The sequence below is a fragment of the Orcinus orca genome, chromosome 14 (genome assembly GCF_937001465.1).
Source record: "Orcinus orca chromosome 14, mOrcOrc1.1, whole genome shotgun sequence".
NCBI classification, from domain to species: Eukaryota; Metazoa; Chordata; class Mammalia; order Artiodactyla; family Delphinidae; genus Orcinus; species Orcinus orca.
In genome coordinates, this window is record NC_064572.1 from 64,203,992 (window position 1) to 64,220,556 (window position 16,565).

Consider the following 16,565-nt stretch of genomic DNA (forward strand, 5'->3'; position numbering starts at 1 on the left):
CTAAACAAACTAAAAAGTTTTTTAAAAAAATTCAGCTTGTGCCCAGGCCTAGGGGTTCATAAAAGATATAGGAAGGGGCTTCCCTGGTGGTGCAGTGGTTAGGAATCCACCTGCCAATGCAGGGGACACGGGTTTGAGCCCTGGTCTGGGAAGATCCCACATGCTTCAGAGCAACTAAGCCCGTGCGCCACAACTACTGAGCCTGCGCTCTAGGGCCCATGAGCCACAACTAAGGAGCCCGCATGCCACAACTACAGAAGCCCACGCGCCTAGAGCCTGTGATCTGCAACAAGAGAAGCCACTGCAATGAGAAGCCCGCTCGCCGCAACTAGAGAAAGCCCATGTGCAATGACGAAGACCCAGTGCAGCCACAAATAAATAAATAAATTTGTTAAAAAAAAAAAAAAAAGATATAGGAAAAGAGGATGAATTCAAAAGAGAAAGTTACCTGACCAGAGCTCCCGCCAGGTATAATGCAGGCGTACTCTACACTTCTTCTGATAGCAAAGTAGTTTATGTACTACCTGAATGCAGCGCCTGTAAGAGAAAAAGAGAAAAACTGGAATAAGCCTAAAAATATGGTGCAACTCACCACAGATACCCTTTCTTTAATGAGGCAGCTTTTGCTAAGGCCACAAAAGACACTGGATATGAATCTGTACACCTGGGAAAGAAATGAACTTCTACCTGCAGCTTTCTGGTAGATAAATCCCCCCTGCCCAAAAAGGGAACCCTCTTGCACTGTTGGTGGGAATGTAAATTGATACAGCCACTATGGAGAACAGTATGGAGGTTCCTTAAAAAACTAAAAATAGGGCTTCCCTGGTGGCGCAGTGGTTGAGAGTCCGCCTGCCGATGCAGGGAACATGGGTTCGTGCCCTGGTCTGGGAAGATCCCACATGCCGCGGAGAGGCTGGGCCCATGAGCCATGGCCACTGAGCCTGCGCATCCGGAGCCTGTGCTCCGCAACGGGAGAGGCCACAACAGCGAGAGGCCCGCGTACGGCAAAAAAAAAAAAAACAACTAAAAATATAAAAAAAAAAAAGCAGCTTTTCATGGTCTTTGAGTTGAAATAAAGGATCAGACTAACTTTTTTTTTTTTTCAGACTAACTTTTAAACACCCAAAAGATATGGAAAAATGCAAACCACAACCTACTTACCTAAAAGTAAAATTTGTATCATTATTTCATATCTAGGAAACCAAAAATATGTAGCCTACAAACAGTCTAAAAAGCTGGAGATCTACTCTAGTCAGAGTAAAATCTTTCATATCTCCCTAGATCCCAGGCCTAGCATTGGAATGAGGTACACTAAGCTTGCTGTGCACCAAACTTCCTCTTACTCAAAAAAGTGGAGGTACTAATTCTGTTGTCAGATTGAATTCAGATGCATTTTAAGGAATAAAGATAATACATATATTTGAGATCACACTAACATGGCACAGCTGTTAGGCACTGATGATAAGAAGAATGCTGAAATACCAAAGAAGAGAGAAAGCCTAAAGGCTTAAACTTTATTAAAATATGAAGATTTTCAGTCATCTCTAGTTATACTGGTTGTAAAGAATTGTGACAGACAATCAGATCTCCTCAGGAGGCAGGAATCTCCCAGCCTGGCCACTATATACATAATCTGCCTAGCTAGCAGAGTTCTGACTATGTGGCTAGTACAATGTAGGCTAAGAATGAACCAAAAGATCTATCCCTCTGGCCTTTCCATATCTTTTAAATACTGCTGACTCCTTTGATGCCAAAGCCCAGGGATGACTAAGTGGTCTGCTAGTATTCCATATCCTTGGATACAGGAGTCAGCTATGATCACTGCTTCAACGCATCAGCCCTGTTCTTCATGCAGTGTGCCTAAAAGTGATAATGAAGATACATAGTTTGTACTTTTCCCCCCTTCTGGAAAAATGTATAAAACAGGCCATAAAACACTCCCTGACACTTCTCCGCACATAAATGTGCTTTTCCTGAAGTGTACATAAAAATTTTGTGACTATTAAACTTCCCATCACTCCATTCTATAAAACAGATTTGCACACATTAAATGAACCACGGTACTTACACATAGAGATCCATAGGAAACTCCTTCATCATGTGTGTTACAATAAACTCTACCATCAGGTCTGAATGGGAAAAAGAAAAATTAGATCAATCAGAATGAAATTCATTGCTTGCCTTTGGGCTGGGAAAAAAACCTTCTCAGTGCACTTTATTTTATATAAGGCACTTTTTGCAACACTTTCACCACCTGCCACTTGTAAGGTAAAAAGAAAATTAGTTCTCTCCTACTTCCAGAAGGATACTTTGACCTGCCAATAAACTCAGATACAAGGGAGATTTCATTGTACAGATATTTCATACCATGACACTAATGCAAAATGCCAGAAGGAAATCATATTCTGAGAACCAAGTGATGAGGCAAGCAGAGAAAAAAACTATGGATCACATCCGTGTAACCAGACTCAAACTCTAAAGCTATGTCAGTCTATCTCGTCTTCCTATCACACTCAGTTTGACAGGTATTGACTGAAATGGTCTGAGGAGCTTTGGGTCAATAGAGGCTTAATATTATATAGTCTTAATTATTGTTTCTAAAATCAAGTAGATTTAGGAGGTAGGGCTGAATACCCAGGTGAAATGGAATTAAGAGTTCAGATCATTTACCTGAGGAAAATGTAGAATTCTGGGCAGATTAAATTACCTACAATACAGCCCCTTAGCTGTCAGCTCTGTCAGCCTCCTCTCAGCTTAATTTACTCAGAGGAAGTTTTATATGTCTGAACCTTGAACTTTAAGCCTCCTGGTCAGCTGACACACAATTTGGACCAAGAAAGGGAGGGAAGAATTTGAAATCTTGATCAAGTGTAAGACAGTTTACAAATTTAAATCATGTATCAAGGTTAGACTTAGACATTTGTCTCCCTACAAAGATCTTTTTCTTTGAACAAGAGCACCCTTTAATTGAGCATTATACTCCTTGGGATTGCTTTACCAAACTCAACAAGAAACATGGTTTCTTAGGCCAGGGAAGAAACATAACCAGTAACTTCTTCTCTGAGGAGGAAGCGCACATCAACCAGGATCTATCCCTCATCTTAATCATGAAAACCTATCGCTGGCCCAGAAACATGCCAATTTTGATGATACTCACCCAGTACTGCACATACCAAAGGACGGCAGGGAAGGTTCTTGTCTGCTGCCTTCTTCCTGTGTCTCATAGGCTTCACATAAAAAAGAAATGAAACTAGTAGACATCTGAACTAACATCCAATGGCTTACCATCATGTTTTTCATGCAAATAAAATCACTACTGGGGGCTTCCCTGGTGGTGCAGTGGTTAAGAATCTGCCTGCCAATGCAGGGGACACGGGTTCAAGCCCTGGTCCGGGAAGATCCCACATGCCGCGGAGCTACTAAGCCCGTGCACCACAACTACTGAGCCTGCGCTCTAGAGCCCGTGAGCCACAACTACTGAGCCTGTGTGCCACAACTACTGAAGCCCGCGTGCCTAGAGCCCGTGCTCCGCAACAAGAGAGGGCACCACAGTGAGAAGCCCGCACACCGCAACAAAGAGTAGCCCCCGCTCACCGCAACTAGAGAAAGCCCGTGCGCAGCAACGAAGACCCAGCACAGCCAATAAATAAATAAAAAGAAATTTATTTTTCAAAAAAGAAAATGTGACTGTGTAAAGGCAGCAACAGTAGCAGTTTAAAAAAAATAGTTTTTTTTTAAGAAAGTTTTAATATAAACCTCAATGTGATATTTCTGAACATACCTCCAAGTTTTAGGAAATTCCCTGATCCTTCATACTCTTATTTCCCCCACCTCTCAGATGAATAAATCAAAGCAGGATCTAGCATCAACCAATCAAAGATCATACTACATTTTGAAAGCAAAAGGCTTAGGCCCATCTCCTTGTTGAAATCTACATTACTGATACATTCTATCTCGTATATACTTGTATAAAAGTATATCTCTAGTCAAGATATACTTTTGAGGGGTTTTTTTGTTTGTTTTCAAATTTATTTATTTTACTTATTTACTTTTGGCTGCGTTGGGTCTTCGCTGCTGTGTGCGGGCTTCCTCTACTTGCTGCAAGCAGGGGCTACCCTTCATTGAGGTGCGCGTGCTTCTCATTGGGGTGGCTTCTCTTGTTGTGGAGCATGGGCTCTAGGCACGCAGGCTTCATTAGTTGTGGCACACGAGCTCAGCAGTTGTGACGCACAGGCTTAGTTGCTCCGTGGCATGTGGGATCTTCCCGGACCAGGGATCAAACCCATGTCTCGTGCACTGGCAGGCGGATTCTTAACCACTGTGCCACCAGGGAAGTCCCTTTTTGTTTTTTGTTTGTTTGTTTGTTTGTTTTTGGCCACGTTGGGTGGCATGTGGGATCTTAGTTCCCCGACCAGGGATCAAACCCATGCCCCCTGCAGAGGAACTGCAGAGTCTTAACCACTGGACTGCCAGGGAAGTCCCCTGATACATTCTAATATTACTGCCATGGGTATATGATTATGGATCTTTCCACCCTCTCTTGAGCAGGTAACACCTCCATGACACACACAAAAAATCCCAACAACCAGTATGGGTCTTCTGAACAGCAGTTAAGCAAGAGCCCTTTAGCATAAATTTCCACCCACACTTGTTCTAGTAGGATCAATTTTGTGTTGGCAGAAAAATTCCTCTAAGAAAAAACAAGAAGCAAAAGTCACACTTACCATTCTATGTAAGTTTACTCGAAAATTCATGTTGTCATCATGCAAAAATGCATTGGCATACTGATCCTAATAAAAATAAAAACAGATTAAAAGTAAGGAATGAGTGCTATACTTAAGACACTCAGTTTATAATCTGTCTATAATCTATCATCTTAAAGCCCAAGGATTTGTAGGACTTAAAGAACTCCTTTCAAGGACCAGTTAGAGAGTAATGGGATGAGCCTAGAGCCTTTATGTCAAGCCCCACTTAAGCCATGAGATTTCACTTGGGTGTAATTTCCCAGTGTGTCTCTAACTGGCCAAAAGTCTCTAAGCAAATTACGAACAATAAAAATTAAGGCACAGGCACTTGAGGCAAATGCTGAGAGGCATGTGTTTTCCTATTCTCTCTTCCTTCCCATCTGCCCAAGGAGCCTGCTCTGTTTGTGACAGCTTGAAGGTTTTCATAGGGATTGCAGGATACATGTGCAGGCCCCACATGAGGATCTACGATTAAGAAGAAAGGTCTGCACTCCGCCGGGAACGGGCTTGGCATAGCAAGAGAAAGCTGCTTACACAGGCAACATGGCAGTAGGTAAGACCCCGTCTCTCCCTGGCTTTGCTGAAGACTGATATAAAATCAAAAACCTCTCACCATGAATCAGTAATAAACATCCCTTGGCCCTTTCCCAACATCTCTTCTGAAGATCTGATGTGCCTACAGACTCCAATTCCTAGGAACTGTTACCATTTGTGAAAAACAACTCCTTTGAAGATTTTCTTAGAAAGATTTTTGAAAAGCAATTACACCAGTTCCACTGCTAATAAGCAGCTCTTCTATAACCAGCTACCCCTAACCTGGTGAAAAGCAGGTCATCTTTTCACCAAGAACATAAAAATGGAAAGACTGAGAGAGATCTCTGTTCCACATGGACCACGCCTTAATTGTTTTTCTTAGGAGAGAAAAGATCAGAGTAAGGAGTAAGTGAAGGAAGAGTCTGAAACTACAAATTTAGCTCTAAATTGACTCAATTTCTGCCATACCTGTGTTGCCACCAAGATCTAGGGTGAGTTCAGGCCTAATTAATCCAACCAAAAGTGTCTCCTTACAAAGCCCAAGCATCTCTTCTTTTTTCCCCTCGGGTTCTTGTTCTTCATCAAACTGCAATCAGCCCACTTTACTCAGTTTCCAATGCCCCTCTTCGGCTTTTGTCTCCACCTGTCCCCACAGAAACCTGAGCTCCTTTTTTCATTTTGCTAAATGCAAAAGACCCAACATGAACAGTTTCAAAAGGGCAGGACTGTTTTCTCTGAAGAGGTATAACTCTCTTCAGAGTTTCAAACTCTGAAGAACTAGAATCTTAAAAAAATAAAATAAAAAAAGAACTAGAATATTCCAGTTATAGCAGTTATCACATCACAATTCATTATTAGGTCATGCAGTAAATACTGAGCCTACTATGTGCCAGGCGCTAAGAATACACTGGTGAAGAAGACAAAGTACCTCCTATTGCTTACATTCTAGTGGTGCTTACATTCTAGTGGAGGAGATAATACAAAGTGGGAAGATTTTCTCTCCTAAACTTTGGGACTCTAAAAGTCAGGGGACAGGAACTTGGAAGAAGCGCAGAAAGAGATAGCACTTTGTTAAGAGATTCGCTAATACCAGAAGGCTCGTGAGACCTACCTCTGCAATACACGTAAGGATAATCAGACAGAGTTTGCCGCTGTGAAGCCGGTGCTCATCTGAAAAGAAAAAATAAACCCTTCTCTCTAAATCATCCAGACCATGTTTCTATAGAGAATAAAGATGTGTATCATCAAAAAGAACATTCACACTTTCTCTCCCCACAAAATTCATGAATGAAAATCAAGGTTCTACTAGAGTAATCCTTGCTTTTCTTCTAGGCAAAAGAATTCCCCCATAAGATTTTTTTCCTAAGTATTCTGGTAGTCCGATGGATAGCTAACCATCTTCCTGAGAACCATCCAATTATTGTAATGGTCACTAATACCATGGCCCAAGTCAGGGCTATGCCCTTTGTTTCCATATCAGCCCTTTGCTTCTGAATAATCAGACCTATTCCCTTTCCCACCCCTCCTCATCCACTAGCTAAAAGCACCACCACCTTTACCCATCTACCACAAAATCTAGAAAAGTTTTATAACTGTTCATAGCAAACTGGCTATGAATCAGAAAGAAATTAACTGGAGACTAGGGTCAAACTCATGCTTCTCCTTGCACTGTGAACACTACTTATGACCATAAGCTGATCATTTTTCTTCCTGCCAAAGCTATTCACTCTAAAATATTTATTTAGTACTTACTATGTGGCAGGCACTGTGCTAGGCAATAGAGACATAGCACTGAACTAAACAAAGGTCTGTGGTCTCCCAGAACTCACATTCTTGTTATTAAAAAAGAAGGCAGGGTTACCCTGGTGGTGCAGTGGTTGAGAGTCCGCCTGCCAATGCAGGGGACACGGGTTCATGCCCCGGTCCGGGGGGATCCCACATGCCGCGGAGCGGCTGGGCTCGTGAGCCATGGCCCCTGAGCCTGACCGTCCAGAGCCTGTGCTCCGCAACAGGAGAGGCCACAACAGTGAGAGGCCCGCGTACAGCAAAAAAAAAAAAAAAAAAAAGAAGGCAACCTCAGTAACAGGGCTCTAAGCCCAAACAAATGACCCAGAAAGAGCTACTCCATCACTGCCAATTACCAGAACCATCAAAACTTCTTTACTTTCTAGGATCTTTGTGGGTGAAGGGGTGAAATGGAGGTAAAAAGAGGGTCATTGGGACTCCCTGGTGGTCCAGTGGTTAAGAATCCACCTTCCAATGCAGAGGACTGGGGTTTGATCCCTGGTCAGGGAACTAAGATCCCACATGCCACAGGGCAACTAAGCCCATGAGTGGCAACTACTAAGCCCACACTCCACAACTAGAGAGCCCATGCACCACAACTAGAGAGAAGCCCGAGTGCCGACACAAATATCTCACATGCCACAACTAAGACCTGACAAAGCCAGATAAATAAAGAAATAAATATTTTTAAAAAAGAAAAAAAGGTCATACCAGCATATCCAAACCAGAAAAATGGCTTATGATGTTTCAAATTAGCTTTGACGGGACCCAGACTAAAGTCCATTCTGGAGAGATCTATTAACGGATTACAGTGCTGTAGAAGTTAGCTAACAGTACACACCCTGACATTAACCTGTTACTTCCTCAAAGATGGAATCTATCAACTAAAACCTGACAATCAGAAGGCATAATGAGGGTGTGGTCAAAGAAATACATTTGCTTCTCCTCAGTGATAGGCAGTGCAAAAGAGTAATGATGATGCTCCTACCTGACATTCCCAGTAGCTTACAGCAGAGCCCCTAGGCCAGAAGAGAAATGCCTTTGCCTGCAAAATTAGATTCATAAGACTCTTCTACCTATTCCTGGCCAGAGTTTCTCTGGCACTATCCTCCCCTTCCCCTTAAGCTGATAAGCAACTCTTGTAGAAAAGCCTGCAGCTATCTCTCCACTTAAAAGAAATTGTTACTGAAAACAAAAATAAGGCATATTTCATTATAAACATTTTTTTAATTCAGAAAAGCACAAAAAAAGAACAATAAAAACCAAGTTTAATCACACCACCGGGAATTCCCTGGTGGCACAGTGGTTAAGAATCCACCTGCCAATGCAGGGGACATGGGTTCGAGCCCTGGTCCGGGAAGATCCCACATGCCACGGAGCAACTAAGCCCGTGCACCACAACTACTGAGCCTGCACTGTAGAACCTGCGAGCCACAACTACTGAAGCCTGCACACCTAGAGCCCGTGCTCCGCAACAAGAGAAGCCACCACAATGAGAAGCCCGTGCACACCACAATGAAAAGCAGCCCCTGCTTGCCACAACTAGAGAAAAGCCCATGTGTAGCAATGAAGACCCAACACAGTCAAAAATAAATTAAAAATTTATTAAAAAAAAACAAAACTCTGCAACAGTCTTCAATATCAGGGTTGAAACTGTTGGATAAATAAACTATTTATTAAAAATGAAAAAATAAAAATAAAATAAATAAAATAAAATGCTAGTGTAGTTTAAAAGCTATTGGTTATGGGCTTCCCTGGTGGCACAGTGGTTAAGAATCTGCCTTCCACTGCAGGGGACACGGGTTCAAGCCCTGGTCGGGGAAGATCCCACATGCCTCGGAGCAACTAAGCCCATGTGCCACAACTACTGAGCCTGAGCTCTAGAGCCTGTGAGCCACAACTACTGAGCCCATATGCCACAACTACTGAAGCCTGTGCGCCTAGAGCCCATGCTCCGCAACAAGACAAGCCACTGCAATGAGAAGCCCACGCACTGCAACATAGAGTAGCCCCGCTCGCTGCAACTAGAGAAAGCCGGTGCACAGCAACGAAGACCCAACACAGCCAAAAATAAAAAATAAATAAATAAATATATTTATTTATTTAAAAGAAAAAAAACAACTATCGGTTATGGAAAACATTCTGGGGACAATTGGGAAAAACTAAATATGGACTATTACATGATATTAGAGAATTACTGTTGGGAATTCCCTGGTGGGCCAGTCGTTAGGACTCAGTGTTTTCACTGCGGTGGCCCAGGTTCAATCCTTGGTCGGGGAACTAAGATCCCGCAAGACGTGTGGCACGGCCAAAAAAAAAAGAACTATTGTTGATTTTCTTAGCCTTAATGATGGATATCTAGGAAAATGTCTTTAATTTTGAGATACATGCCAAAGTACTTCTGGTGTGAAGGTAGAATGACGTCTGCAACTTACTTTAAAATTATTCAGCCAAAATAAGAATAACACAGAAATTTAGAGATAAACCAAATATGGCAAAATGTTAATGGGTATATGACTGATCACTGTATGACCCTTTCAGCTTCTCTGTTTACTGGAGTTTTTTCATTTACAAAATTGGAGGAAAAATGCTACCTCAGTGTCAGCATGAAATAAAAGGCTCATTTCCAGAGAAACTTAAAACGGGGATATATTCCACTTATATGAGGTAGTCAAATCCAAAGAAACAGAAAGCAGAATGGTGGTTGCCAGGGCTTGGGAAAAGGGGAGAATGTGAAGAATAGGGAATAAGTTTTTAATGGGTACAGTTTTAGTTTCACAAGATGAAGAGTTCTAAAGATGGATGGTAGTAATGGTTGCATAACAATGGGATCGTACTTAGTGCCACTTAAAAATAGTTAAAATGGTAAATTTTACTACAATAAAAAATATAATAGAGATAAATAAATAAAAATTGTAAACATATAAATCTGGTATAAAGAAAAAACTAGGTTTAAAAAAAAAAACCCTGAGATGTATATACTGGACAGAATTTGCTGGGCTTCCTCCCAATCCCTTCTTCTAGCCCAACTATTCCACTACCCTACCACCGATTAAAAGATCATAGAGGGTTTCCCTGGTGGCGCAGTGGTTGAGAGTCCGCCTGCCGACTCAGGGGACACGGGTTCGTGCCCCGGTCCGGGAGGATCCCACATGCTGCGGAGCGGCTGGGCCCGTGAGCCATGGCCACTGGGCCTGTGCGTCTGAAGCCTGTGCTCCGCAGCGGGAGAGGCCACAACAGTGAGAGGCCCACGTACAGCAAAAAAAAAAAAAATCATAGAAAAATCATCAACAGAGGAAGAACAGGACACTAGACAGAATAAACTCAAACTTTTCTAATACCTATTTCTCTCCCACTTCCATTCTGCATTTCAGGGATGAGTACTGACACTCCTGTTTTAAGTGTTAAAGAGCACAGTCCCTCTGAATCGCACCTCTTCCTACCGTACTCTGTACAACGGTCCTAATTCTCACTATGAGCTGATGTTTTCAGTTCTTGTCCTCAAAAGGGAATTCCCTGAAACATGCTAATCCCCTCACTTCCCACACACAAGAGTCTGCATCTACTTATCAAAATCTGCTAAGAAGACTTGCTAGTTTTTGTAGAGATCAATTTTTTTCCTGTTCTACTTTGGAGCACTCCCCCTCCAGCTCCAGGTTTCCCCAACACCATCTAATTGTCATCTGGCAATAAGAAATCACTGTTTGCCAGTAATCAGGACCATCACCTTGCACAGGAGGTCCCAATGGTAAATCTTGTCAAAGCTTCAAAGTATTAATGCTGCTCCTTGTTCTAGCTAAGCAGCTACCTGCCACCTCCTGCTTCCTAAGTCCCCAAAGTAGCATGCCTTACCTTTGGTGTCCTGCATGACAATCGAGCTATACTTTAAGAAGGTTATCAGTAGATTACTGGTCTGTACATCTGCATCCAGTGGGAGTTCCACAGAACTTATAACTGGAATAAAACAGATGAAATGCATTTAGCCTATAACATATTCCATCTAACACTTCTACCTATACAGACAGCCAACTTGCCAGCAGGCAAGGAAATCACGAAATAATCTTTTTACACAACAGAGGAAAGACCAAGTGCTTATCATAAAACCTTTATCTAGTCTTCCTAGGCCTCTACAGCCCTTCCTACCCCCAAGATTAAGCCCAATGCCCTTCTCTCCTACCTAAGAATGTCAGTCTCCAGAACAGTGCTTTTCTCCCAACATCCTAAGAAGAGTTTTTTTTTTTTTTTTTTTTTTTGCGGTACGCGGGCCTCTCACTGTTGTGGCCTCTCCCGTTGCGGAGCACAGGCTCCGGACGCGCAGGCTCAGCGGCCATGGCTCACGGGCCCAGCCGCTCCACGGCATGTGGGATCTTCCCAGACCGGGACACAAACCCATGTCCCCTGCATCGACAGGCAGACTTTTAACCACTGCGCCACCAGGGAAGCCCTAAGAAGGGTATTTTGATTCCACTTTCTAGCCCCAAGTAATCCAAAAGGGTTCAAGACCCTTCTTAAAAGCAATTTAATTTGTACCTAAGTGAAAGAGCTGTACTGAATATAAATGAGCCTTGCTTTGATGAGTCTACCGCTTAAAATAAATGACAATTCATTCCTAATATGGAGAAATATTGCTCAATTTTGAGAGTAAGGTTTTAGGCTGGAAATACCCAAGATGGAAAGGAAAAAAAGTTAAGGCAGAACTACATTCAAATACTATTTTTTTTTTTTTTTTTTTTGCAGTACGTGGGCCTCTCGCTGTTGTGGCCTCTCCCATTGCAGAGCACAGGCTCCGGATACGCAGGCTCAGCGGCCATGGCTCACAGGCCCAGCCGCTTCACAGCATGTGGGATATTCCCGGACGGAGGCACGAACCCATGTCCCCTGCATTGGCAGGCGGACTCTCAACCACTGCACCACCAGGGAAGCCCTCAAATACTATTTTTTAATCCCTTCCCCACCTGAAAGGGAACCTGAAAAGGAATACCAGACTAAAGATAGGTGGACATTACTGATTGGGACAGAGTTTTATATAACTAGCTGCTTGATGTTTCCAAGAGAAACTACCCCTGCTCACATTCTCTGTGTCACAGTCCCAATGAACAGTAAGGGACCAGACTAGGGCTGACAAAGGACAACCCTAATATAGATTTCCCAAGTTTCTAATACTTTACACGAGACTCAGACATCTTGTTAAGTACTTTTACACTGTCTAAGACATAATATATAAGCAAAAGGAAGCTCATGATAGCCCAGACAAACTAGAGAATCTATAGCTTTCTGTTGTATTTTCACCTACGAAGACTCAGCTGAGTTTGGGATATTATTCATAATATGTATTCATAACGATAATGAATCCCTCTGGAGTTATTACGATGTATGCAGAGAACATTTATTAACAATGGGAAACATTTGCATATTATGGATCCAAAATACATAGCAAGCACAGCAAAAAGCCTTACGAGAAGCAATTAACATGCCTAACCCTTGGCTGTTTTCCCACAGTTCAGCCCCCAAGAACTAATAAAAGACAAATATATTTTTATGTTGAAATACTAAAAGGTCTTAATTCATGTTATGGGTTAATGACCTGAGACTGTCATTTCAATCTACAGCCTATTCTGAAGCTCAGAGCCCATAATCATTCCTTTGTTCAATACAAAGAGGCATCTAACTGGTTAGTGGGACTTTTTTCCCCACTCAAACACAGTAATAACTAAAAAACTGCCTTATATATGTAGAAATATAGAAGTATATGTATTTTTAGTTTACCGGAAAGTCCTCTCATGCCAAGGCTGAGCAGTCAAATGTCAAGTCTGAACTGGAAACAAATGTTACAGCTAAACTGCTGGCTTTTAAAAAATAATGGCTCCAAAAAAAAAAAAAAAAAATGGCTCCAGTGACATACCTTTAAATATAACTAGGCTATTGAGCACCAGTTATATTAAAAACCAATGAAAAACCAAAACTTGAAAACAGGGTTATAATACTTAGACTCGAACAGAAGGAAATGAGTTAGGAGAGAAGAAAAAGAACAAAATAGAAGAGATAGAATAAAATCCCTCACAAATTAAAATCTCCTTCCTAAGGAAGAGTTTATTCCTTGATCTTTGGCTTCATAATTCTTCCCAGCAGCCTTTGTCAAGGGAGACAGTCACTTGAAAGTGGGCTGACTCCAATCTTCCCACTAGAAAAAATAAAAGCTCACTGGTTGTAAGTAAGCACAAATCCTGCCATTGCATAATCAAGTGTGTGGGTGGAAGTGTTCCCAATGAACAGTTTGAAAGGCATTTCTCTGAAGCATCCAAACCCCAACATTGCATGGAACTCAGATACACACACACACACATACACGCACGCACACACACACATACACGCACGCACGCACACACGCACCTACATACACGCCTTTTGATATCCATGGTAACCAGGCAGGCTTCATCGTTAAAGAGAAAGATCAGTATTTCCATTGGAATATTTGGTGACCTGAATAAGCAGAGACAAGTAGGCAATCCTGCTACATGTTCCTTCTCATTAAGATACAGGTGTGCCCCGCTTTTCGAAAGCTCATTTTTACATAAGCCACTTTGCCTTTACGAAAAACCTACATTAGTATCTGTTTTCGCTAATGGAAAGAATCCAAAGAGAATTTCCACTTTTAAGAAAAAAGGCGGGACTTCCCTGGTGGCGCAGTAGTTAAGAATCTGCCTGCCAATGCAGGGGACATGGGTTCGAGCCCTGGTCCGGAAAGATCCCACATGCCGCGGAGCAACTAAGCCCACGAGCCACACCTACTGAAGCCCACACGCCTAGAACCCGTGCTCCACAGCAAGAGAAGCCACTGCAATGAGAAGCCTGCACACCGCAACGAAGAGTAGCCCCCACTCACCGCAACTAGAGAAAGCCCGTGGGCAGCAGCGAAGACCCAACGCAGCCAAAAATAAATTTATAAAAAAAAAGAGAAAGAAACAAAGAAAAAAGGTGAAGTGGGGAGGGGCAGAATAGGGTTAGGGAATTAAGAGGTACATACTACTATAGAAACTAAATAAGCTACAAGGATATATCACAGGGATTACAGCCTACATTTTATAATAACTATAAATAGAGTATAATCTTTAAAAATTGTGAACCACTATTTGTATACCTGAAACTTACATAATATTGTAAATCAACTATACTACAATTTTTTAATTAATTAATTAATTTTAAAAAAAAACAGACAAGAGAGGGAATACCCTGGCAGTCCAGCAGTGAGGACTCTGAGCTTTCACTGCAGAAGGCCCAGGTTCAATCTCTGGTCGGGGAACTGAGATCCCACAAGCCGCCTGGCCAAAAAAAAAAAAAAGAAAAAGAAAAAACAGACAAGTGATAACAAGTATTGGTGAGGATGTGGAAAAAAACGAACCCTTGTGCACTGTTGATTGGTGTAACCACTGAGGACAACTGTATGAAGGTTCCTCGAAAAATTAAAAACAGAACCACCATATGATCCAGCAATCCCACTTCTAGGTATATATACAAAAGAAATGAAAACAGGATATCAAAGAGATATTTTCACTCCCGTGTTCATTACAGCATTATTCACAGTAGCCAAGATATGGAAACAGCTTAAGTGTTCATCTACAGATAAATGGATAAAGAAGATATCTCATATATATATATATACACACAAAGGAATATTATTCAGTCACAAGGAAGAAGGAAATTCTGCCATTTGCAGCAACATGGATGGACTGGAGAATATTATTCTTAGTGAAATAAGTCAGAAAGAGAAAGACAAATACTGTACTGAATCACTTACATGTGGAATCTAAAAAAAACTGTCAAACTTATAGAAGCAGAGAGTAGAATAGTGGTTGCCAGGGGCTAGGGGTGGGGGAAATATAAAAAGGTTGGTAAAAGGGTACAAAATTTCAGTTGTAAGATTAATAAAATCTGAAGATCTAATGTAAAATACAGGGACTATGTTGATAACACCATGTTGTATTTGAAATCTGCTAAGAGAGTAGAACGTAAATGTTCTCACCTCCTCCAAAAAATAAAAAGATAAATATGTGAGGTAATGAATGTGTTAATTAAATAGATGGGGGGAATTCTCTCACAATGTATATGCATATCAAATCACCTCAATAAAACTGAAAAAAAATTTAAAGAAAGTATACACGTTCCATTTTTTTTTCCTCACATTTAGACGATGAAAAGTAGAAAAAAAAAATCCTACCACCTACTAACAACTAGAAATGAATGTAACAAGAGACAAGAGTTGGGGGCGGGGGGGAGAAAGAAAGAAAAAAGGCAAAAAATGAAAGTCGTGTTCAGCGTTTGTTTTAGAGCAAGTTGTAACAGAGGCAGCGAGCATCCCAGGCAGTTGAGAGTGGCACCACCAAATTCCTTCCCCAGGAGCTACACGCAGCATCTAAGTATCAAGCCGCCACAGCTTTAAACTGTGAGCATCTGTGCTTTTTCTAGATTTCCTTTGTAAACCTGTTAGCAAGATGTGTCCTCAGGTAATTGCTTCTTTGCTTTACGCCTTTTCGGCTTACAGAAGGTTTCATGTGAGAGCTCTACTTTCAGACAGCAGGGGAAACCTGTATTTTGGAATTTGACTTTCAATTCTAAACAGATCCAATTTGCTGCCATAGACTTGAATATCAGTGGCACCTCCCAGTCATGCTTTTATACCAATAATGCTTGTACTATCTTGAAATGCTAATGCCACAGGTGTTATATGAAACTTTGAAGAAGAAAAAGCAGATCAAAGACAGTCATGTCATACAGACAGGAGGGAGGCACAAAGAAAGGATCAAAGTTAGATTTCCTGTACTTCTTTACCCAAAATGAGGTCAACATTTGAGGCAAAACATCAAATATTAATGAAGATTATTTTTAGGTTAAGTTATTCCATCAAACACACCCAGCTGACAATAGAACCAATTCAGGCTGACACAAAGTTTATCAGGCAAAATTCATTATTTCTTTTCTGTTACCCTTTTCTTAAGTGCCAGTGGTAAGTGGAGATTTTTTTGTTATTTTTTTAGGGAGGGAAGTCTTAAACACCCAGCAAACTCCCAATTATTATGCACTTGTCATTTTTTAACTGGGTGTACCTGGCAGACACATAACAGTGAGCAAATTCCAGGTTCACTTTCTCATCCATTTATTCAACAAATATTTACTAAGCAGTGACCATGCAGGCACTATGCTGGGCAATTAGTGGTAAACAAAACAGGCATGGTCCCAGCCCTGATCCATGTTGTGGTTTTTAGTCTCAACTCTCACTAACCTTAGGCAAACCTCTTATTTCTCTGGCCTCAATTCTCTCATTTGTCAAATGATAACAAGAGATAATATTACTATTTTACATTTATTTTAGCGAGATATTCATAAAACATCTCATCTGAGCCTCACAAGTACCGTGACAGTTTGGCAGGACGGACATCACTGACCTCTGAGCTCCCTTTTAAATCTAGCATTCCATGATTCTACAGCCATTCCCTGAGGAGGACA

At 41.5% G+C, this 16,565-nt stretch overlaps 1 protein-coding gene across 8 annotated transcripts in view; it reads right to left on the reverse strand.

Moving 5' to 3' along the window:
- Nucleotides 1-16,565, reverse strand: part of ARMH3 (armadillo like helical domain containing 3) — a 169,716-nt gene that overhangs the window by 107,987 nt on the left and 45,164 nt on the right. For 7 of the 8 annotated variants that reach the window (XM_049696927.1, XM_049696932.1, XM_049696930.1 and 4 more), the window contains 6 exons: nucleotides 10,917-11,018; nucleotides 6,391-6,449; nucleotides 4,725-4,790; nucleotides 3,158-3,227; nucleotides 2,069-2,129; nucleotides 449-537 (listed from right to left, as the gene is read on the reverse strand). In XM_049696927.1, coding sequence (XP_049552884.1) covers nucleotides 449-537; nucleotides 2,069-2,129; nucleotides 3,158-3,227; nucleotides 4,725-4,790; nucleotides 6,391-6,449; nucleotides 10,917-11,018 — 447 coding nt within the window. The remainder of the gene's footprint in view (nucleotides 1-448; nucleotides 538-2,068; nucleotides 2,130-3,157; nucleotides 3,228-4,724; nucleotides 4,791-6,390; nucleotides 6,450-10,916; nucleotides 11,019-16,565) is intronic. The other variant, XM_049696929.1, reaches the window with a different exon arrangement.